The 24,382-nt window shown below is 35.6% G+C and overlaps 4 protein-coding genes across 8 annotated transcripts; all 4 read left to right on the top strand.

Moving 5' to 3' along the window:
- The first annotated feature begins 3,049 nt into the window (after positions 1–3,049).
- LOC105344713 (acetylcholine receptor subunit alpha-like 2) lies at positions 3,050–6,241 on the top strand. The gene is made up of 2 exons (XM_011452556.4): positions 3,050–3,096; positions 4,666–6,241. The coding sequence occupies exon 2, from the start codon at positions 4,734–4,736 to the stop codon at positions 6,189–6,191; it is 1,458 nt and encodes a 485-aa protein (XP_011450858.2). The 5' UTR covers positions 3,050–3,096; positions 4,666–4,733; the 3' UTR covers positions 6,192–6,241.
- Positions 6,242–7,578: 1,337 nt separating this feature from the next.
- On the top strand, positions 7,579–12,900 carry LOC105344746 (acetylcholine receptor subunit alpha-like 1). 2 transcript variants are annotated; one of them, XM_011452618.4, is made up of 2 exons: positions 7,579–7,708; positions 8,091–10,080. In XM_011452618.4, the coding sequence occupies exon 2, from the start codon at positions 8,140–8,142 to the stop codon at positions 9,640–9,642; it is 1,503 nt and encodes a 500-aa protein (XP_011450920.2). In that variant the 5' UTR covers positions 7,579–7,708; positions 8,091–8,139; the 3' UTR covers positions 9,643–10,080. The 2 variants fall into 2 exon arrangements, with proteins under 2 accessions (XP_011450920.2, XP_065934941.1); XM_066078869.1 differs by lacking the exon at positions 8,091–10,080 and adding an exon at positions 11,378–12,900 and having other exon boundaries at positions 7,691–7,708.
- Positions 12,901–13,581: 681 nt separating this feature from the next.
- Positions 13,582–18,777, top strand: LOC105344716 (acetylcholine receptor subunit alpha-1-B). 4 transcript variants are annotated; one of them, XM_034481173.2, is made up of 4 exons: positions 13,582–13,903; positions 14,652–14,682; positions 15,376–15,470; positions 17,033–18,777. In XM_034481173.2, exon 4 carries the CDS (start codon positions 17,098–17,100, stop codon positions 18,526–18,528), a length of 1,431 nt encoding a protein of 476 aa, XP_034337064.1. In that variant the 5' UTR covers positions 13,582–13,903; positions 14,652–14,682; positions 15,376–15,470; positions 17,033–17,097; the 3' UTR covers positions 18,529–18,777. The 4 variants fall into 4 exon arrangements, with proteins under 4 accessions (XP_034337064.1, XP_019929418.2, XP_011450862.2 ...); XM_020073859.3 differs by lacking the exons at positions 14,652–14,682; positions 15,376–15,470; XM_011452560.4 differs by lacking the exons at positions 13,582–13,903; positions 14,652–14,682; positions 15,376–15,470 and adding an exon at positions 16,412–16,554.
- A 3,151-nt stretch (positions 18,778–21,928) lies between these two features.
- Positions 21,929–23,804, top strand: LOC109620783 (acetylcholine receptor subunit alpha-L1). Its single transcript, XM_020073861.3, has one exon. It carries the CDS (start codon positions 22,255–22,257, stop codon positions 23,668–23,670), a length of 1,416 nt encoding a protein of 471 aa, XP_019929420.2. The 5' UTR covers positions 21,929–22,254; the 3' UTR covers positions 23,671–23,804.
- The last annotated feature ends 578 nt before the right edge of the window (positions 23,805–24,382 follow it).

The following is a 24,382-nucleotide window of genomic DNA, read 5'->3' as shown; positions in this document are numbered from 1 at the left end:
AAATGTTATCTGGAAAATTGGATTATTGTGAAAATACATGTAACCAGATAAAAGGGTCAATTGAGAAATATGAAGACAAAGTGGCTGTCTATCGTATATTTTTCATAATAGTCATATCTAACAGTTAACTTATGCACCAACACTTATTTTATTGATATGTAAAGTTTCATTCTATTTGATGGAAAGGTATTTTTGTTACCCGATTTTTAAAAAAAAAAACGTACATGTCACCACAAAGCACAGTAATGTCCGAAACATGACGTCAAGATGATGCACCCACAGTATATAGAAATACTCCAACTTTATATCACGCTTCTTATTGTGTATATGGTATTATATATTGTAACAATCTTTTAACACAAAATTGTAATAGTTTTAAAAAACATATACGGTACAGTATGTGCAATCGTCTAAGTTTGCAATCTTCTTAAAAAGGATACTTAATTTGGTGTTTATTAAACTGTTTAATATGGGCACTATTCCATGTATGTTTGTTCTCATAAATGTAACGTGTATTCAAATAATTTTTTTTTGGGGGGGGGGGTTATATCATACAACTACATAGAAAAATTTGAAAAAGTGTTGTAATTTGATTAAGATTTTTCTTATGGTTTGCTCCAATTTCATCATTATTTTTTTTAATTTGTCCATAAAAGAGCAATCATTGAATATTGATGTCTTCAATGAATAGACTTGTTTTTATTTAAGTTTATTTTCATTAACTTATTATTACATGTATCCTCGTTTTTAAAATTATTATTATGAATTATAAACATACATGTTATACATGAACAGTTCCCCATAAACCAGTGACAGATGCAATAACTTTACATTGTCTGAAATACAGTATTACTCAATGTACTTGTATTGCACTTAACCTTGCCTAAAATTTTACTTGTCTTTTGATTAAAAGTAATTAAAGGATAAATCACTGCTTTGTTTTTCTATTCCATCATTTAATTAGTTTTAACCATAAAATCAATTTTAACAAAGTACTGAAGAACTGACGGGAGTTGATTTTATCGTTTATTATTTATTTTAGAATCAACGATATATTACTTTGCATGGCAAGTAGTTTCCTATATGTATTTGAATTATGCACATTTTTAAAAGAAATGAATTATTCTCCGACAAGAATTTCGCGAAAACCCCATATGAATCATGTGTAATATTCAAAGAATTAATTCCATCAAACTACGTATCAGTATTCGATATTTCAAAGAAATAGTATGGATCGATTCATAAATTCAGGTGTAATTTCTGTAAATTCTGTCATTTCGGTAATTCGATGTACCGAGTCTCGTCTGTCTCCGTTAATCTACGATAAGCAAGAGAGACTCTCTGCTTGTCGGAGATTTACGGATATGTTGAACTCTGGCGTAGGAATACATATAATGTACGACTACAGAAAATATCTGAATTGTTCGTACCATTTAAAATTTGACTATTTACAAGGCATCTATAAATAAGTTTCCTTGAAAAACAGTGTTTAAGAATACATTACATCGAATTTATCGATTATTTTCAAGGACTAAATGTTATCACCGGTGTTAGTTTGTGCTTAGGTCCAAACACTGTTTCACTTTCGGTTTGCCTGTATTTGTATTTGTGAATCCTGTAAAGGAAATTGTTTTTTAATGGCAAATAGAAATGCTTTTAAATCATAAGACTCAAATAAAAACCAGTTTATTATGTGAAATTGAGATAGCATTAAAAAAAAAATTAAAGCAAAAGAACAAAACTGGCAGAAAATTGATGACACTCGCAGTTTCAGTTTATTTTTCTTCCCTTTGTGGATTGAACTAAAGTAAGCAAAGATCAGCTGCGTTTTACAAAAGAACTTACGATGAAGTCTTAAATATTATTAGTCTCGTGGAATGATCTTTATTGAACAAAAGTAATAGAGAGGTTGAGATTTCAAACGTGTTCGGGTACGTGTACGTGAACTAGGGGAATCACCTAAATTCTTCGCGTAATACGTCATCAGTTTTTGTGACGACATTGTTTCTACACGTTCTCTAAATTTGTAGAGTAGAGAGGTTAAGCATTTGAACGTGTACGTGTACGAGTACGTGTAAAGAGGGGAATTCCCTAATTTAATGTGTAATACGTCATAATTTCTGCATGCCGCGTAATTCTACAAGTTGTACAAAACGTGTAAAATTAAAAGTACACGGAGGTGTAAACTTGTAGCATTTTTCAAAAGAAATACATACCTTGTGTATATCAAAAGTTGTTTTATGTAAAGCAGACGATAGGTTAAGGACGACTGTGCTTTTGGTTTCATCAAATTCATTGAATTATTTCATGAACAGTGAGACTAAATTGAACATATTGAAAATGTTAAATCTATAATTATTTTTCACGTTCATTTACAAGAACAGTTTATTAAACATACGCTTAATTTTTGTACGTGTAAACATGCTTGTAGTTCTACACGTACCCGTAGACGTACACGTTCAAATGCTTAACCTCTCTAGTGTCGTCTTCTACAAACTTGTAGCTTATTACAACAAATAAAATCTTATTGATGAGTGAATGTATTTTTATGATACAATATATATTTTTTTAAACTTCATTTGCATGAAAATTGATAAGAAATTTACCATTTATTTGGAATTAACTAAATAAATTCATGTCACAAAACTGCGTCGATTTACGTACACATTTATATCATACAAGTTAAGAAATCTCAACTGATAAATTACAAAAACGTGTACGTGTAGTTTTAACACACGTACGCGTACCCGTACACGTTTAAAATCTCAACCTCTCTATTATATAAAAAACAACATTTAGCTTAAACAATTTTAATTCCTATAACGTTAAGTATCTTAATTTGGAATGAATTTAAATACATAGTCACTTTTTTATAATGAGCATTTATAAATCTGGTCGTAAGTTCTTTTGTAAAACCAGTCTTGGCAGTGTTGCAGAGAGAGAGAGAGAGAGAGAGAGAGAGAGAGAGAGAGAGAGAGAGAGAGAGAGAGAGAGAGAGAGAGAGAGAGAGAGAGAGAGAGAGAGAGAGAAGGGAAAAAGGCCATGTTAAATGACGTCACAATCTAGCGTCACGAAATTTTGGGCGCAACAAAACCGGTAAGTAGGATAGAACGGTTCAAAAGTTAAAACAATGAATGGCCTCAGTAATACTACTTTTCACATCTTAGTGTTTAGTTGTCAACTCTCTAATGATACTTTCTAAACATCGTTTACGCTCATTGTAAGAAATAAGTATCTCTCAGCTGGCTGGTTTTTAATGCACTTCTCTATTAATTTACGTTAGAGTTGTTCCCCTTGTCCACCATTGATGGACGTTGTCAGAGCCTTTGTTGTGTTGATTATCGACATTAGACAGCTTCCTACATGCAGACCCCTATGTAGATATGAATTTATATTAAAAACAAAAATTTAGAATACAATATCTTTTTCATCAATATTGGCTCTTTATAATTAAAAGATACATAGATGCGGCGCGGGGTCACTCCGATGCTCTTCTATTTCACATGGTTGAATTGACTGGGTTATTTTTTCTACACAAACCCTCACGCTAGACTCGAATAACAATGTTAAAAATATTAGTAACTTATTAAGGTGGAGAGAGTTTTTAAAATTAAGATCCACTATGAAAGGATGTTCATGTGTAAAATAGGGGACGTATGTAGTAATTTTGAACTTTTATTTTCTTATTTTGATTTTCAAATTTTTGAAAATAACGTTAGATAAATCAGTCTCAAGTTTATGATATAATAATTTCCATTCCCCTCTTAAATAAAAAAAAGAGTTGCTAAAATTTAGTTTAAATTTACTGCTCACGTACAAGAAATTTGTATTAGCATTTTGAACCCAAATAATGCCATATTGTTATTTCTACATCTTAAAGAAGTTAAAAAGCTTTATAACGTCTATTTTCAAATATAACAATTAAATTCATAGCTTAATTGAGTTTATTCTCTTATTTTTTACCTTCACGTCATGGGCAAAGGGGGGTCACTCTAAATATTTGGAGGCTTAAAAATTAAAGGTATGGTTGAACGTTTGTGTAAAAAAAAATCAGCTCAAATAACGTTACGTCCGCCATGTTGCCGTATAAATTTAAACGCTTGCCGTGTAAAGAAATTTATAAGGCAATCACGTGACGCGATTCATCCATTGACGTCGAGACATTCTAGTCCGAGGCAAAACAAATTGAACTTTAATAAAAACAATATTAACGGCGCATGTATACCGCGGTATATATAAAATTATAATTTTTCTACGAGAGTAGTAAAGATGTACACGAAGATAGACAAATGCAAAGATCGAGACCAAACATAGTATTAAAATAGTAACTTCATCTTTGCCCCCCCCCCCCCCCCCCACCCGGATGGAAAGGCTACTTTGTCATAATGTATAGTACTAGAGTACGCAAATGTATACAGTACATTTGTATAAGACAACGCTAAATCACCGATTGAATATTATTTCTTCGCATAACGTAATAATGTCGTTAAAATGACATTTTCCTTATATTTTTGTTCGAAATGAAGGCATTAATTTAAATTAATTAATCTAAAGACTACATTTGTTGTGGTTCTAAATAAACGGTTGCTTAATTTATTTATCTGAATGCTGATTTATTTATGAATATTTTTGTGCTTGCTCACTAAATGTCGAACTGTTTTGTAGAAATCAATATGGAAGAGACGTACTCCTTGCCTTGACATGACAAGAGGACACCCGTTCAGAAAAAGAAGATGCATCGAATTTCCGCGACTGTAGCTGTTACATTCTTCTTGACTTTGTTGATCAACTCTTGTTATGGTCAACAAAACACGCAACAAAGTCGAGCACTGTCCGAATATCTTCTCGACCCATCCAGGTACAACCGCGATGTTATACCAATTTGTGGCAACCAAAGTCACCTGACAGTTAAAATTGGCCTAGCAGTAAGAGACATTGTCGAGCTTATAGAAGTGCAGCAAATTATCCGTCTGAAAATTTGGATGCGGTTAAGATGGAAAGACTGCGTGTTAAAGTGGGACCCTTCGAAATTTGACAACATAACTAATATTGTGATTCCGTATGAGAAGATCTGGATTCCCGACATAACCTTATTTGAAAGCGTCTGTGATGAAGCCAATATGCCTGACATGGATCGCTATAGAGCCTACGTCACTTCCGATGGAGAAGTGAGTTACAATTTTGCGACAATCATTACCACTGTGTGCCGGGTGGTCGTGACGTACTTCCCATTTGATAGGCAAGTATGTATACTGACTTTCGGATCATGGGTGTACACTGGTAAGCAGATTGACTTAGAGGCCGCCGGGGACAGCGCCGATATTGACAACTTCCAGCTGCACAACGAATGGAGCCTGGAGTCAACAAAGCTCAAGAAACGAGTCGCCTACTACTTGTGTTGTTCAGATCCATTTCCAGATATTATCGTCCGTATTTATCTGAAAAGAAAACCGACATTTTACGTTGTGACCATTATCTTCCCGTGCTTTGTCATCACCAGTTTAACTTTCATGGGCTTCGTTTTGCCACCCATTTCCGGAGAAAAAATTTCCTTGCAAATGACAGTGCTTTTGTCGCTTACGGTGTTCCTATTTCTGGTACAAGACAAACTTCCCTCGGACTCGGATCACTTTCCATACCTTGCCATTTACTTTGCTTTTTCCATGCTGTTGGTGTGTCTGTCCAGTATAATGTCTGGAATAGTGATGCACGTGCATTATAAATCTCCAGAGAGATACAAAATGCATCCCATTCTTCGCAGCCTCTTTCTGGACAAACTTCGGAAGTTAGTTTGTGTCAGTTCCGTTAAAACCACCTGCACGTCACAAGTAATTATCAAACAAGGTAGGTTTATGCATGCCGTGAAAAGCATTGAAAAACATCTTCTACGTCACAACAGCCAATCAAAAGCAAGGCACTCCGATTCAAACAACACCATAAAGTCTGATGACCATGTGATAAGTTCCAATGGAAACATTGCCAAAGAATCCCATGGAAACATCCCAGTGGATGTTGAAGACATTGAGTTTAAAGGCCAAGAGGATATTTGTGAAGATCCCAATGAATGGGAACTATTGGCATTCATCCTTGATCGTTTGTTCATGGGAATATACGTCCTATTAAACGGCATAACTGCCATTACATTTTTTTCTGTTATGCTTTCTAAACATGGCAATGAAATTGATGTGTAACTTTATGATTTAGTGTTATATATTTCGCAATAAAGATTATCAATAACGGGTTTTTTTCCAGTAATTGTCAATCTGAGAAATGTGTTTTATCTTCGATCAGCTCATTTGAGCCAACTGATTTTACAGGAGAACACACGTACGGCGTGTGTTGTTGCTTTCTTCGTCGTAACTGTTACGACATAACGTAAACTTACTGGATTTATGCCAAACAAACTTGCACAAAGTTTTAATCAAGGTGATAATCCATACCTCGCCATAGACTAGTATATAATATTCCGCCATAATAATAGAGTATAATATTGCCACTAATTTTTTTTTAATTTTTTTTTTTTTTTTTGCATATAAAAGATCCATAACTTACTAGTACATGTATTACTTTTTCATAACTTTATATTATTAATTTTACGAGTGATTATTTTCGTTTGAACTTTGTAATACTAGAAGTAAGTTTTATTTTCATCGCTATACTGGAGTCGGCTTATAATCGAGGATATGTGTTTTCGACATTTTATTTTAATTTGTATTCAAAGCATCTAGAGAACTATACTATTCAATTAAATGCAGATTGAAACATCATAAGAACTACACTACAAGAACTTATACTCGGCTTTGAATGAATATCATTTTTTTATTTTATTTAGAAATTACTTGGACACACGACTGACATGTGATTCCTTCTTAAAAGCTGAAAGGGGTTGAACATGTGTCTATTAAGTATACGCATGTGTAATTTTATAAATTAAAAAAAATTAACAGTCTTGAAAGCCTATAAAATTGCCGAATTATCAATATACAGTTTATCACATTTCGTCCATTATATCTAAAGGCATCGGCATTGATGAGAAATGTCAAACGGCGTTATTTTTCATTGTGTCATTCTTAAAATAAAACGAATAAATTCATTAAATTACAAATTATAATTAATTTAATTGGTAATGTAAAATATTTTCTATTTCAATTTGGTTTATTTTAATATATTTTAATTATATAATTTTGCTGATGATGACTGTTGAACAGTTCCATTTGTTGATGTTTCATTCAATGCATAGCGATAATATTTAGTGCAGAAAGGTCAAATCTGCGGTATATACGCCAACCGTGCTTTGTTCTTAATGAACATCTTTGCTAAGACGCATATCAGGAAGGGTTTTTTTCTAGGAGGAATCGATGTAGGTTTTTTTCTGCTAAGTGGTCCAAGGTTAATTTTTGATAACTTTATCTAATACATTTAATATGGCTGAATGCTTCACTGGTCCTGCCCCACCCACAATTATATTCTAAAATGATATTTCAATAAAAGTTCCGTATTGTTGATATAGTTCGAAGACAAAATATAGTGAAAAAAATCAGGAACATTTGCACATGGGGAAGGGAGGTACTTAATTTATAGATATCACATTTTTAGGATAAATATTTACACAAGCAGAATTTTTTGAAACGTGCTAAAATCTTTCATGAACAGAATGACGTCATAGTTACATGCTATGGACGTTGCTCAGACACGAGTGATAAATAAGGTAAGTTTATTTTCTATTTTTATGATGTAGTTGGAAAACAGTTTTTAGATACGGTCACATGATGCAACATTTATCGATTTTCTGTCGATTTCGACTAGTACTTCAATGGACAATCGTATTGATTTTTAGTCGATATCATAGGAATAGAATCGGTTGAAAATCACATCGTGTGGCCGCATTTTTAGTTATAGTTATGCACAAAGTGTATGCATGATTGAAATGGATGAACATCGTGTGTATTCTATGCGGCACATAGACGATTATCTTGGCGATTTACAATAAGTCAAACCTAGAACTTGATCTTCATGATAAAACTCAATAATTAGTAGATCACTGTTAAATATTTACTAAATGTACATTTTTTTTAAACATTTATTTTCAGGTCATGACACGACATATGTAAAAATAAGAACAAACATCACATACGTACAATGGAGTGTAAAGTAATTGAACGAACGCATGCAGATAAAATTATCGCACGATATACTTCTGTGTTCACAATTATAACGCTGTTCAACGCGTGCTTCAGCCAAGTGGTAAAACCGCAAAGCGCAGAACTATTCGAACACCTTTTGAACTCGTCTAAATATAGCCCTGACGTCATACCCCTGTGCGGAAACCAATCCCACGTGACAGTTAGGCTCGGAACAGCGGTCAGAGACATAGTGGAGTTGATGGAAACCCGCCAAGTCATACGGCTGAATATCTGGGTTCGACTGACTTGGACCGACTGCATGCTAACTTGGGATCCGTTTTTCTTCCGTAACCAAACCGAGATTGTCTTCCCATATGATAAAATATGGACTCCGGACATTTTCGTTTTCGAGGGCATTAGCGACGAGGGTAATATGCCGGGACTGGAGGATTACCGTGCGTTTGTGTCTTACAAAGGGGAGGTCGGTTATAGCTTCCCTACTGTCATCACCAGCGTCTGTCGAGTAACTGTGACCTATTTCCCGTTTGATCACCAGCTCTGTAATCTGACGTTCGGTTCTTGGGCATACAGTGGCACACTCTTACAATGGGAGCCGGACGGGGACAGTTCCGACATATCCACTTTCACGCTTCACAATGAATGGGGTTTAGTCCGGACGAAAGCCATCAAGCGCGTGTTTTACTATCCATGTTGCACGGATCCCTTTCCCGATATCAGATTGCATATCCATTTGCGAAGAAAGCCGACATTTTACATGGTGACTATCATCTTCCCGTGCTTTGTGATAACAAGCCTAACTGTTGTTGGCTTCTTCCTGCCGCCCACCTCGGGAGAAAAGATTGCGCTGCAGATGACGGTACTCCTTTCCCTGTCAGTTTTTCTTGTCCTCCTGCAAGACAAGCTGCCATCTGACTCGGATCATATTCCTATTCTTGCCAGTTACTTCAGTATTTCTATGCTATTAGTGTGTCTGGCGTGTCTGATGTCTGGAATAGTGACGCATGTGCACTACAGGTCGCCGGCGGAGCACCCAATGTCCGATAGGATTCGCCGTCTCTTTTTGATAAAGCTTCGCAGATTCTTAAAAATTGAAATAGGTGGCGACTTCGTTGAAACGGAAATCATTGTGAAGAAGATTTCGCACCCGTATGTGTATTCTTTAAGCGCTAACGAACTTCACGAAATTCGTATAAAACAGTCCACGCAGTCTAATGTAGATGTTCAAGAAAACGTATCCGAAACTGATAAGCCTGAAATTGACCCAGAACCGCATGGTGAAAGACGTCTGCCCGATCAGTTCGGGGACAAGTGGAAATCTGAAAAAGACGACAGAGAGATTGAAGACATTGTGAGCAGCACGCTGGCCAATGATTGGGAAATTCTTGCTATCGTTTTAGATCGAGTCTTCATGTACATATATGTCGGTCTGAATGTCATAAATTGCATCATAATGCTAGCGACTATGATAAGTTATGACGGCAGTGACCAGATAATATAGTTATGATTTATTAATGATATCACTACATGTATTTGAAATATCAATATGAGACATGTATTAATCATGTTGCAAATACTGTACCATTCTTTTATCCGTATTCCAATTTTAAAAACCATGAATTTAAGTTGCAAAATACCACTCTGTTATCCGTTTTTAAATTTTAAAAACCATGGATTTAAGTTGAAAATGTCTCGTTCTCTTCTTTTTTAAAATGTTCGTTACGATAGCCTACAAGTAAATCCTTACTATTCTGTAACACTGTGTGACAAAATTGTACATGTATTGTCATCGCACTGCATTATCTTAGATTGATGCTTAAATTTCAAACCCAAACTGTGCTTATCAAACCTGCATTGGTTAATCTGGGATTATTACACCCGGTGTATAAACAAATGTAGACATCAGTCAGTGACCGACTGTGTGCAAAAAAAAAAATTTTTTTTAAAATAAACGAGAAAAACTTAAGGATGTTGAGGATTTTATTACTTTTTCTAGTACATGTATTAGAATAGTTAAACTTATTTATCAAACTGTTGTTCAGTATTTTTTTTTGGGGGGGGGGGGGGGGGGGTAAGTCATAGATCACCTTACGCGACATTTTTAGCCAAAAAAGTACATATGTCTTTATAATTTACAACATTAATATAACATATAAGTTATCAAAACTACATCTCTCTGTTGTTTTGATATTAAAACCAATTTTCATATTTATTTATTTCTTCCCCAATGTCCTTATTATGTAGGTGATTTTATTTGTACTAGTTCAGTGTCAAAAATCGGGTACGTCAACTTATAAGATTTAGAATCTTAAGATATATATCGTATATTTTTGCTGACCAAACACGTTGAGGTGTTGCAATTTTAGTCACTGAAACAACACTTCTATAACTCCACAATTTAATAGACAAACAAGGTATATCACAATAAATGAATTAAAAGTGACAGAAATTGCGACTCAAATACAAGTCTATAGAGAGGGAGGATCTCTCCTCCATCCTCTGAAAAATTAAATTCAAACTTGTTAAAATCTCATTGTAAAATTACCGAAAATAGGTCTATGATCCCCCGTGACAAACAGCATGGTTTTATAACCGTTTTTGGTTGAGAAAAATGATTTTATTAAATAATTCAGTAACAAATAAACGGCCAAATAGACGAAAATAATATTATTTTATATATTTCAGTTCATTGTGATCGTTATTACATTTATTTTGTTATTCTTAGAAATATTTTTGTTATTTGAATGTCGATCCACGTTGGACATTGAGATGACAACCCTACCGGTAATTGAAATACATGTAATTTCTAATTCCCTTGATTATGGCATTGTTTACATCTGAAGATTTACGAAAATTGTGTTGAGTAAATAAATTAAACTCATTGATATATTAATGGGTGTTGAGTGAATAAATTTGCTCTTTGTTTAATAATGTAACGAGTCGGGAAAAAATGGTCTTCGCACGGTTGAGCTATTACCTTTCAAACCGACGGATTACATCATTATTTCACCGCAGGTATACTATGTTATTAAAAATAAGATAGCTGATAAATGAGATAATCATTGTTTAGTCAATTTGTATATTTTATTATCACAGTAAGAGGATTACTATAGTATATCGGAGAGGACAACAATTAAGGCGTCTTGCGACAAAGTGTCTTGAGGCCATTTGAGGGTAAGGGATTCTGTTGTTACAACAACCAAAGTGTGTAAAGTCCATTTCAAATTTTTATCTAGAGGGAAAGAGAGAGGGAGAGGGCATCGTCCTCAAGTGGATGGCAATGAAAAGGAATCGTCAGGCGATTTGGATTCCTTTGGTTTTGATGCTGATTATTGTTATGAAAGTCCGTTTTTGTGAAAGCCGAGAAGACACCACAAGTTTGTATAATTATATACATTCAACATCGTATCTGTCGAGTGTGATGCCATCTTGCAAGAATGGAAAGCGCCTCGTCGTGAACATCGAAATTGCATTGCGAGACATCGTTGAACTCGTCGAGAAACAACAATTGATCCGGCTGAAGATTTGGGTGCGTTTGAATTGGAATGACCGTAGACTCCAATGGAATCCTGCAGACTTCAATGGACTCAACGAAATAGTGCTACCTTTTGATGAAATATGGACCCCTGATATTACATTGTTTGAAGGCGTCAATGACGAAGAAAACCTACCGGGAATGGAAAACTACAGGGCTTTGGTTAACTACCGAGGGGAGGTAATTTACAATTTCCCCTCCATCGTCACCGCTGTGTGTAAAATGGACGTCAGTTACTTCCCCCTTGACCATCAAGTGTGTAGTCTTAAATTCGGTTCCTGGATATACAGTGGTAAATACATTGACATGAGAAGCAAGAAACGCACGGTAGACATTTCCAGCTTTCTGGCCCATAGTGAATGGGACGTGGTCGACACCATGGCCAAGAGACACGAACTGTTCTACGGTTGCTGCAACGAGTCGTACGTAGACACGACCTTCTATCTCCATCTTAAACGAAAACCTATATTTTACATAATAACAATCATCTTCCCCAGCTTCATCGTGACTGCACTGACAATCTTGGGTTTCATTCTCCCTGTGGAATCGGGGGAGAAGATCAGCCTACAGATCACCGTGCTTCTCTCCCTCACCGTGTTCCTCTTGCTGGTCCAGGACATGCTTCCATCCTCGGCGGAGACTGCGCCCTATCTCGCCGTGTACTTCTCAGTCTCGATGCTGTTAGTGTGCGTTTCCTGCATATTCTCAACTGTTGTTCTGTGTGCGTATTTCAAACAACCCGCCCAACCTAATCACCATGGCAATTTCCAGAATCAGGAATTCGACATTTCCTCCGATGTCTCTCGATTTGTCGGCAGATCAGCGCATGCGCTGGGAAAATTGCGTCATCGACTCTCCGAATTTCTGATCCCATCCACCATGCAATGGAACCTGATGGCGGAGAAGTTGGACCGAGGATTCATGTGGATTTACCTCTTCATGACAGGACTGACTAACTTTGTTTTCGTAGTCCTGATGTTGAACTATGACGGACCAAGCCAGCACTTGGAACTTGTTGCCAGACAGTGAATTTGACAGTTTCCTTTAAATGAAAACTGCTTTCGTTAAATCCATCTTCTTGTATTTTACATTTTTTGTCTTTTTTAAGAGGACTAGGTGGTCGTGGCCATTTTTATACTATGTTAATCTCATTGAGACTACGAGGTCTATATAAAGCAGTGGCGTCGGAAGCAAATTGAAAGTGGGGGGGGGGGGCTAGACTAAAAAGAATAAAACCTAATTCCCAAAATCATGAAAATCCTAATCCGTGGGGGGGGGGGGTACCTTTAGTTCCAAAAACAAAATTCTTACCTAACAAAATGTTTTTCCCACAAATCTTGCAATTCCTAATCCGTTGGGGGGGGGGGGGCTAGTATACCTGTGACTCCAACATCTCAATATTTTAATATTTTCTTCTTTCAAGGTAAGGGCTAAGCCCCGCCCCCCCCCCCCCCCGGGTCCGACGCCTATGTAAAGATGTAAGAAAATATTCAAATTTTTAGGTTACAATATTTGAATTTTTCACTTCATAGTAGATTATGGCCAAACATATCATATCTATACTTTCAAGAAAATTTGATGGATAATTTGCTGGCCACCCATCCGTCCCCTTGTATTTCTTTAATATTTCTTTGCTATGATTACACTTGTCAAGCTAAGCTTGCAAATAAAAATACACGTGTCCAAGAGAATAAAGACGACTCCTTCTCTACTTTTCTTTAACATAGAGATGATAAATGACGAGAGTGTTAATGAAATCGAATCCGGGGATTAGTCCAGTAATGCAATGCCTGTTACCAAAATAATGCAAACCATACAGCGGGTGCAAAAAAATTGACAAATGCTATTGTTACGCGATAACCGCACGAGTCATTGCGCTGTTGAACCACGTTAAAATTTCACCTGCGTTTCTATAATATATACGAGAGTTGACACTGAAATTCTTTTAAACACTGACATTTTTGCTGAAGATTTTGGCGACAGAACATTTTTTTGTGGAAAATTCTTATCATAAGTTTTCTGCGAATTCAAACGACATATTACTTCGGATGTCAAGAATTGCTGAATTCTGTTGTACACACGTTTTCCACAAAGCGGAACGCCATGTCTCCCTGATGTGATCTTTTCAATTGAAGCAGAAAATGTTATGGTTCTCTAGTTCTGCACTCCTTTAAAAAAAACTTCCAGTACTTTAACAAGTTTGGGGGAAATAGATTAAAATGCAAACGTAAGTAGTGAATAACGTTTTTCATGGTTTATTATGAAATGGTAATGCGAATCATTGATAATTAGTAAACGTACATGTACTATTTTAATGCAGAGCAATTTCAGCTTTAAATGCACTGTTAAATGGGGAAAATTTGTTCAAACAAATGCAATGGTAATTATATGGCATGAAGAGTGTAAACAATGAAAATGTTAAAAATTGTTTTTCCTCTTTTTTCAAAACGAAATTCAACAACAATCAAGTGAAGACATAAATTAGAGTTAGTGAAAATTTCCTACGTTGCATTAGTTTCTTATTTAACTCTTATGTTCTACTTTTTGGATTTTAAATATCTATATATTTACAGAACAAGGCCACTCCTGTATACAGGAAGTAATGTTCAAAATTTTAATTAGGGAGATTTCGCTGCACATTCAGTCTTTAGAAAACTGGATGAAACATAATACAAACTAGGTTAAATGCACCAATTTTACTCGCATTACCATAATACAAGAAGCGTAGCGTAAGATTTCCCATTGATACTCAGAAACCGCAAGATCTCGTCTTAAACCTATGGCGACAGACTAATGCAATAATATGTGGATTTGTTGAAACAAATCTGCGATGGCCCAACATTGTGGACGTACTATTCTTTTCATTAATTATGATTATTCAATATGTCTTATTAATTTGCAGTCAATTTATTTATTTTTAAGAATGCATAAAAAAATGGTTGTTGATTTCCGACGATATTTCTATTTTTTATCAGCGTCACATTGAAACTGAGACCGATTCTAAAGGTATGTGCAAATTATTATCTAGAAAGTTATTCATGCAAATAAAACAAGAACAGACAGACAAACAGACGTCATTCCTAGCTCTCAAAATATTTGAAAGTTGATATTATATAAATAGTGCCTGTTTGGGAGGGTAACAGTTGAAATTGACACCCCGAGAAAACCATTGTCAACCGACGCGAAGCGGAAGTTGACAATGGTTTTCGAGGGGTGTCGATTTCAACTGTTATCCTCCCAAACAGGCACTTTTTATTTTATTATACTGAATGTCAATTTAAAGAAAACTTAACTGCTTTTCTATAGGAATGACTTGAATTCTACTGCGAACCGTACGCGCATCATTTACGCGCATGTAACAATTCGTAATGTTACCCGTTGCCAAGTGTGTTGCTAACGCTTAGGGTAATGGAACGGATTATCAACTGCGTCTAAGCCAATCAGATTTCAGTATTTAACAGTATAGAAATAAATGTACACGTATCAAGCACTTGCCAAACGATGAGTTTACGTATCAAAAGTTGTTGCCAAATACTTCGGTTACATGCAGACTGACAGACAAACAGACAGACAGCTTTTAGTAAAGATTGACAGACAAAAAGATAGACACGTCAAACAAGCGAAAAGTGTTTCTTCAATTTTGAGACGAATGTCAGAGTGTGTCTCCGTAGAAATCTTAAAACCCCTTTTTATTTTTAGGAAAACATAAATAATTTTGTATCCTGTAGTCTTGTGTGTACAAACTTACTGGCTGTGTTAATGGAGCTACAAGCATCACCATCCTTTCAGTTAAGGTACGTAATTTATTGGTTTTTATTTACTTCGTACAAGAAATTATCCAAAAACAAACGCTATTCCAATAAAAGTCGGCGTAAAAAAACTACAAAAATTAGTTACCATTTTACATTTTATTCCCATTTTTTTCAGTATAAAATAATAAGTACTATAGATAGTAAATACATGTAAAATGGAGTTACCTTGTACGCTTTGAAGATATTCTATTACATGTAGTACATAATTGGATTAGAGAGTGACTTCGTTATCTCGAAAGTGAAAATGGGTGAAGTCCATGCTCTTTGATTTACATTGATTCTCTTTTTCAATTTAACGCAACAAATTTCCCGATTCCGAAGTTTGGTTTAATTTTTCGCCTCCTGGTTCCCATTCATTATGTAATTACACAACCATCACTTTATTATAACCATGCATACAAATTTTCATCCTGTAATTCAACTCTTGTTAAGACCATGCTTCTATCGAAATAAAAGAAATATCAAGACAGAAATAGTATGACCAGATATGACACCGGTTTCTTTTTAAATTGAGGTACGATCAAGCACATAAAATTCAAGTAATCCAAAATGTAACACGATTTCTGTAGAAAAAAATAGATTGTTCAGAACTTCAAGAAATGACCTTTTGACAGTTAGATGGCTATGTGCCACAGAATGAATTTTTTTTTCTTCTTCGATTTGCATCGCTGATTATTCCAAATGAGATCTATTATTATGTAACTATGCAATCGTGCAATAAATACCGGTACAAGGAAGACTTTTTCGTTGCAAGCAGTATTTAGCGGCCCGTCTTATAACCACAATGACCCGGTTTATTTTTCAAACAATGAATGATATAAACTTTGATTATATTTCAAATCATTATTATCTTTCTCTCCAAAAGAATAATCTTTTCTTCCGGTTAGATTATTTTGTTCTCTTGAAATACAAACTGTATGACAAAAGTCTTTAAATTATACGAATTAAAAAAAAAGGCCTCTGTCTATTAGAATAATAATTAAACGCTTAGAAATAAATTATCAGATTAAAGGATTCTACAGACCCCAAAACAAGTGCTAAAAAAGTAGAACAATTTTGTGATCAGGTAATATTTCTTTCTTTCTTTTTTTTCAATAATATTGTAGTTTGTGCAAATCCACCAATTCATTACGGCCCTCTTATTGTTGAAAGCCTTAAATAAAGATAAATGTGTTCGGATCCCTTCAGGAAAAAACACAAGGAAGTGTGGCCAAAAAAAAAAGTGAAATGCAATGCATATATGCATACGGGTTTTAAGGCAAAGGTGGGAATGAAGTGTTAGCGTGTGTAGTTATTGGTGACAATTTTTCTGTGAAATGATCGTTCAATGCAAATAGGTATTGTACTTCAGAGCTGTTGTTTTTCATAACAACGTATTTTTACTCTTGAAAAAAAATCTTGGGTGATAAAACGGACATTGTCGAGTATTTTACTGACAAGCTCTTGTTGTCTTTCATTTTACAAAGAATTTAAATGTATAATTATGTTCGCAAACAATTCATACTTTATAACAAATAATACGCATAGAATGATTTATCTTTCAGAGTACAGATCTTCTGCAAGGAGAGATTTTAAAATGAGGATGAGCTGTATTTAAGAAATATACAGGATGTTGTTCCTTGACCATGGACTGGTGTCTACTCTGCTCTCAATATTGTCGCTTTCATGCGTATTTTGCCTGTGTGGGGGGAAAAAGCAAGTTGATTTTGATTTACACAACCATCTGCTGAATCCCAAGCGATACAATCCTGCCATCATCCCTACTTGCGGCAAAGATGACAACGTGACAGTGAAAATAGGAGTGGCTTTACGAGACATAGTGGAGGTTGTTGAGAAGCAACAAATAATTCGGGTCAAAGTGTGGGTCCGTCTAAGATGGAAAGACTGCATGTTGCAATGGGACCCGCTACTGTTTCAAAACAAGACCGAGTTGGTTGTTCCATACTCCGAAATATGGATACCTGATATAACCCTGTATGAAGGAATTAGCGACGAGGAGAATATGCCGGGCATGAGGGATTACCGCGCTAGCATCTCCTCCACCGGAAATGTTATGTATAATTTCCCAACAATCTTGACAATCACCTGTAGAATAACTGTGACATATTTCCCGTTTGATCACCAAGTATGTAAATTGAAGTTAGGTTCCTGGATATACAGTGGCAAATACATCGATCTGGAAAACCTTTGGGAGAAAGTGGACGTTTCTAATTTTCTAACACATAATGAATGGGATGTAGTGGATACACTTGCAAAGAAAAACAACATTTTCTACATTTGTTGTCCCGATCCCTATCCTGATATTACCTTCCATATTCATTTGAAAAGAAAGCCTATTTTCTACACAATTACAATTATTTTCCCGGGCTTTTTGATTAACATTTTAACCTTCATGGGTTTCGTTTTGCCACCTTTTTCGGAAGAAAAGATTACTTTGCATATAACGGTCCTGCTCTCCACAACAGTCTTTCTGTTACTTGTGCAAGACAAACTGCCGTCTTCTTCCGAAGGTTTCCCGTTCCTTGCCGCATACTTTGCGGTATCCATGGGACTTGTGTGCATTTCGTGCGTGTTTTCCGCCATCGTCATGTATTTATACTACCGAATACCGGAAGAGCACCATATTCCTTGGCTGGTCCGTTATATCTTTCTGGACAAGCTGCGAGAGATTCTCTGTGTCAAAGGAGAGAAGGCCCTAAATGACGAGAGCGTTGTTCAGATAACGGATATCCGTTCTGTTAAAACAGGAGAAAGTCTGTCACAAACTAAATGTGTAGAGATTCACAGCGGAAGTGAATATAGAATAGAGCCTGGGCACTCATTATCAATGGAGGGTGAAATTCCAGAATATGCCGAGGACTCGAATCATCGACATCAGTCTTGTGGTAACGAGAGGCACATTACTAATGAGTGGAAACTGTTTTCGAATGTCTTGGACAGGTTTTTCATGTCGGTCTACCTGTGTCTTACGATAGCCAACAACGTCGTCTTCTTCTCAATAATAAACAATTATGATGGAAAAGATATTCCTTTACAATGACGTTAACGTAACGCTTTAGAAGACTTTTTTTTTTTTAGAGGAAATATCGTTTTTGTTGATTTTCTTGTGCATTATCATCATTATTATCATATCAATGTTTTCCGATCAGTTATTTTCCTTAACCGCAATTTCTGTGGTCAAAACTACTGCATTTACTCTTTGAGCAACTAATTGTTATTAAAGTTGGAAGAAATTTACAGGGGGTTATGGGAAAGAATACAATTATGAATAAAAAGAGTCTACAACAAATGTTCACAAGAAAAGTTCTTCCTCCGAATATTGAAATAAAAAACTTTATATAAAAAAATCATCGGTTTTCGAAGTTTTCAAGTTTCCTGCTAACTTGCTTCTAGTAGGAAATACAGAGTGGAAACAAGTCTATTTTACCTGTTACTCGGGTGAGCGATGTGGCCCGTGGGCCGCTATTTCAGTACAAAGTCCAGAACCACTTTCGACAGGTCAAAAATTCATAGTTTAAAGGGGGAAAAAATGAAATACACACTACATCAAGATGTTTGTTTTGTAACATCACAAAACGCCCAACTCATGAAATGGTGTCGATGATTTTACCTCTCTCCTCAGACCATTTTTCTGTACTTAGTTAAAAACTATGCCTAGTATTTTTATGAATTTGTTCTTAAGTTTTTTTCTTTACTAAGAATTTATTTAGCACTTGACTGCATTTTTAAAGAAAAATCTTAGAATCTTTATGAATCCCTGCCCTGGTGCCTAAATTATTGATTCAGGGCCGGGGGTGATGGCTTAAGCATACTCACTATATATACACATGTATATACTATAGAAAAAGGTTCAATTAATTCGCTGTTAATATTTGCATTTTTTGTTCAATTGTTCTTTGACGATACATTTGTATAACATGTAAATTAAAATTTCAAAATAATATTTCCCTTTTCGAGATAGCCTTGGTCTTTTTTAAGCATTCATCAAAAATTGCGATTTACTAAATTTGGTTGAAACTGAATTAATGGTAATGCAAAAAGCAAGCGTTATTCTTTCCTGCAGAGAAGTCAATATAAATAATTAATGTCTCTGTTTCCCTCATGGGTTTGGTCGTACATGTAGTATGCGCCAAAACGTATAACTTAGTCAAGAAAAGCAATGAAAAATTTAAAAGATGTGTGATTCAAGTTACTGAGTATTAGATTCGTGTACATGTCTATACAAGAGGCTTAAAGTTTAGATATCTTCAGCGATTCGTTCATAAAGATTATTGTTATACTATCATGTTAAATACTGAAATCTGATTGGTTAAGACGCAGTTAATAATATTTACTATTACTCTCAGCGTTAGCAACGCACTTGACAACGGGTAACATTAAAAAATGTTACATGCGCGAAAATTATGCGCGTACGGTTCGCTGTAGAATTCACGTTATTCCTATATAAAAGCAGTAAAATTTTCTTAAAAATTTTAAAAAAGACATTCAGTATAACAAAATAAATAGTGCCTGTTTGGGAGGATAACAGTTGAAATTGACACCCCTCGAAAACCATTGTCAACCTCCGCTTCGCGTCGGTTGACAATGGTTTTCTCGGGGTGTCAATTTCAACTGTTACCCTCCCAAACAGGCACTATTTATATATTATATTACAGAATCACAAAATGCATGCATAATAAAAAATTATAATAATTTCTATTATGTCTACATCGTTTTAATTTTGCAGATATTTAAATGCATGTTTTTCGATAAGTATTATCAGTTGAACATGTAATTCTACAAAATACTAAAACTCGGTTTTCCATATCATGATTGTGCAATAAAAGTAGTTTATACGGGCTAGTAATTGTGAGAGTTAGTTTCAGTTTTGGTAAAAATGATTTATTTTATAAGAAACGCTATTTTTTTTTAAACTGTTAGCAAAGTTAAGTGCGTCTCCAGTCAGGCGAGATTCTCAAATACAAAAGAGGTTTACAACATTGGAGCAAAAGGGTTTTCTTTCAGTTTCTTATAAGTTCGAACGATAAAGGGCAGTTCTTGGAAATTTAAATTTAAATTCCGAGCTTGATACAGAAAAGGACGCAGTTTTTTTCACGAAATATTCAGAAAACATATGTAAAAACGAAAGTATTATAATCACCGTATAAATATCGAGGTATTATTGATGGCAAGTTGTCAACTGTCTTGATTTGACTGAAAAGTCCGAGCGCTGTTCCGATAACTGCGATTGTTTGCTTTACTTTTGACTAATTATTTCACACAGACTGCATGATTCCATAACAACAAACCACGAAACAGATTCCCACTGAATTCTTATCAGATTTTTTAAATTCTAAATACTAAATCATCGACACAAACTTCATGAGTTTAAATATAAGCATCAGAAGGGGGGGGGGGGGGGCGGCGGTATTCGGTTATATTATTTGTATTTATTGAACTACTAAATATATGAGAGAAAATCTTTAATTGCACGACCTCAATCACCGGAGATACACTGTAAGATCTCCTAAAACAAATGAAGGCTCGGGGAGGAATCATCATTTAGATAATTTTATAGGAGAATTGTCAACAATCTTATTCTGGTATCATGATCTTATTCTAGTATCATGATCCAACAATATAAAAGGCATTATCTAATAAACGCTTACAAAGCATTATATGTACACAGGCACGTGGCATCGATTTTGAAAGTGGGGGGGGGGGGGGGGGGGACACATCCAAAAAATCTTGACAAGCAAAAAAGTGAAAAGAGGCAATTTACCAATATCTTTAAAATCCTAATCCATGGTGGGGGGGGGGGGCTGGCGTAGTATATCTATAACTTATAACTTCGATTTTTCTCATTTCCATTCAATTTTTTTTACATACTCCCTAAAAAGTGTGGGGGGGGGGGGGCGGGGGGGGGGGGGCTGGCGTAGTACATCTATAACTTATAACTTCGATTTTTCTCATTTCCATTCAATTTTTTTTTACATACTCCCTAAAAAGTGGGGGGGGGGGCAACTCCATGATAATTTAATTTTTACTATGTAAATTTAAGAAATTTTTTGGCTGCGAATAAAAGTGGGGGGGGGGGGGCAGCCCCCCCCCCCCTTCCCATCGATGCTTCGTGCCTAGTACATGCATGTTTACGCTTTTGCTGAATCAAGAAAGCGACTGGGTGAAAGCGTCAAAAACGTTTTCAGTAGCACATAGCAAAACCGGGCGAGGGTTTGTTATCGGGCCTTTTCCGTTCAAGAAATTAATTAATTAATCAAATAATTATTTAAAGTATGAAATAAACTTATAATTTGCTCATTTTATGACAACAACACATGGAACAGTTCACTTGACACTGCTTACCGGTCAATACAAATAAGAGATACAAATCTTCCATGAATTATATTTCTTTACCGGGAATAGTTTTATTTTTAGAAAATGTTTATTTTTTACGCGTTACCAACAATTCTACTAATCAAAGAAGTTGGTCAATTAAAAGTGGGATTGTCCATCGACGTCATTATTTGATCATATCGGCACCTGTATTATGTCACAATTTACTCAAGAAAAAAATTGCCTGGGGTGATAAGACAGTTTAAGGTTTAATCTGCGCGCTCTTTATGTCTTTAATTGAACAAAGAAGTGAAACACGTGGGAACAAACAATTCATACTTATTTGTGAATAATACATGGTTTATCTTTCACAACACAACAGGGTTTCTCAGCACAACGGAATTTGAAACGTCCAAGCTGTATTTTAAGGATAAACAATACAGTGTTCTTCAACATGAGACTTGTGCCTCTTCTGTTTTTAATTTTTCAACTTTCTGCCGTATTTTCTCCATCTGAAGGGAACAAGCAAAACCAATTTGACTTAAATGATCATCTGCTGGATCGTTCTCGATACAACCCCGACATCATCCCAATTTGCAGTCAAGATGACCGTGTGACAGTGAAAATAGGAATGGCTTTACGAGACATTGTTGAAGTGAACGAAAAACTACAAATGGTTCGCGTTAAAGTATGGGTACGTCTTAAATGGAAGGATTGTATGTTGCAATGGGACCCGCTTCTGTTTAAAAATCAGACCGAGTTGGTCGTTCCATACTCCAAAATCTGGATACCGGATATAACCCTGTATGAAGGAGTTAGCGACGAGGAGAATATGCCCGGTATGAGAGATTACCGCGCTAGCATCTCCTCCACCGGAAATGTCATGTATATTTTCCCAACCATTTTAACTATCACTTGCAGAATTTCTGTAACTTATTTCCCGTTCGATCACCAGGTGTGTAATTTGAAGTTAGGTTCCTGGATATACAGTGGCAAATACATCGATCTGGAAAAGCTTTCGCACAAAGTGGACACAACCAATTTCCTAACACATAACGAGTGGGATGTAGTGGATACAGCTGCGGTCAGACACAACATCTTTTACAGTTGTTGTCCTGACCCTTACCCTGATATTAGTTTCCATGTTCACCTGAAAAGAAAACCGATATTTTACGTTATAACCATTATTTTCCCTTGTTCCTTGATAAACGTGTTAACCTTCATGGGTTTCGTTTTGCCGCCGTTTTCTGGAGAGAAAATTTCCCTGCAAATAACGGTCCTGCTCTCCACAACAGTCTTTCTGTTGCTTGTGCAAGACAAACTGCCGTCTTCTTCCGAAGGCTTCCCGTTCCTCGCTGTGTACTTTGCCGTAGCCATGGGACTCGTGTGCATTTCGTGCGTGTTTTCCGCCATCGTCATGTTTCTGTATTTCCGTTTACCGGAGGAGCACAAGATTCCTTGGCTGCTCCGCTACATATTCTTGGACAAGCTGCGGGTGATTCTTTGTGTCAAAGGAGGAGAAATTTTAAATGACGAGAAAGTTGTTCAGATTACGGATATTCGTTCTCTGGAAAATGGACAAAGCCTCCCTCAACATAAATGTGTGGAGATTCACAGAGGAAGGAAATCTCGGAAAGATTCTAGCTTAACGTCTTCCAAGAATGGCGAAATTCCAGAATATGATGAAAAATCGAAAAAACAGCAACAGGCGGAGGTTAACAAGAGCCATATAACTGATGAGTGGGAGTTGTTTGCGAATATCTTGGACAGATTTTTTATGTTGATTTACTTGTGTCTAACAATTGCTAACAGTGTTGTCTTCTTCTTGATTATGGACAATTATAACGGTCAGGACCTTCCTTTTGAGTGAAATTAGACACTTCAGAAAACTGTTCATCTCTTGGAGATTTTTTAATGTACAAATAAATATCGTTTTATGATGTTATTTTCCAGAAAGTGTATGCACATTTTTTTTTATCTTGAAATGCATTTTATGAAACAGTTTACCGTTTTTATTTTGTTTTATTGTTACTTGAAAAAAAAAACCACCTGGAGCTATCACTATCATGTCAGATAGCCCTTAGTTCGTACACAACTAAAGCTCTCTGTAGATGGGATGTGCTTATACAACTGGGACAAAGTACATGTTTACATCGTTTATAGTGTTGCAAATTTTGAATTAACTGTCACAAGGTAAATTCAAAATTGACATTATGCATATTAAATATATTTTATCGATGCCAAATTTCAACGGAAGATGACATCCAAAGTTCTCTATCAAATTTTCTTAACATAACTATATTGACGTTGTTAATGAATTCAAATTGTATAGAAATAACTTTATTTTTCCTCCAATTTAATTTGTGTCTCGTTTTTTCTTCTTCAAATTATTCCCTGCTGTCCAAAATGGTCATTTTTTTTTAGTTAGATAGAAGTGTCAACTCAAGCCACCTTAAATAATTGCTTGTTTATTTAATTTTATGACGGACAAAGAAAAATCGCATAAACAGGTTTTTCTCACCTGTCATAGAAATTGGTCATTTGGCGAAGTAATCTAAACCATTCAAGTGTCAAATGAGCAC

Source organism: Magallana gigas, chromosome 3 (assembly GCF_963853765.1).
Source record: "Magallana gigas chromosome 3, xbMagGiga1.1, whole genome shotgun sequence".
In the NCBI taxonomy this organism is placed as follows: domain Eukaryota; kingdom Metazoa; phylum Mollusca; class Bivalvia; order Ostreida; family Ostreidae; genus Magallana; species Magallana gigas.
This window is presented reverse-complemented; position numbering and strand designations above follow the sequence as displayed.

Excerpts from the sequence above, each read along its gene's own strand:
- LOC105344713 (XM_011452556.4), top strand. The coding sequence starts at position 4,734 with ATGCATCGAATTTCCGCGACTGTAGCTGTTACATTCTTCTTGACTTTG.
- LOC105344716 (XM_020073859.3), top strand. The coding sequence starts at position 17,098 with ATGTTGTTCCTTGACCATGGACTGGTGTCTACTCTGCTCTCAATATTG.
- LOC105344746 (XM_011452618.4), top strand. The coding sequence starts at position 8,140 with ATGGAGTGTAAAGTAATTGAACGAACGCATGCAGATAAAATTATCGCA.
- LOC109620783 (XM_020073861.3), top strand. The coding sequence starts at position 22,255 with ATGAGACTTGTGCCTCTTCTGTTTTTAATTTTTCAACTTTCTGCCGTA.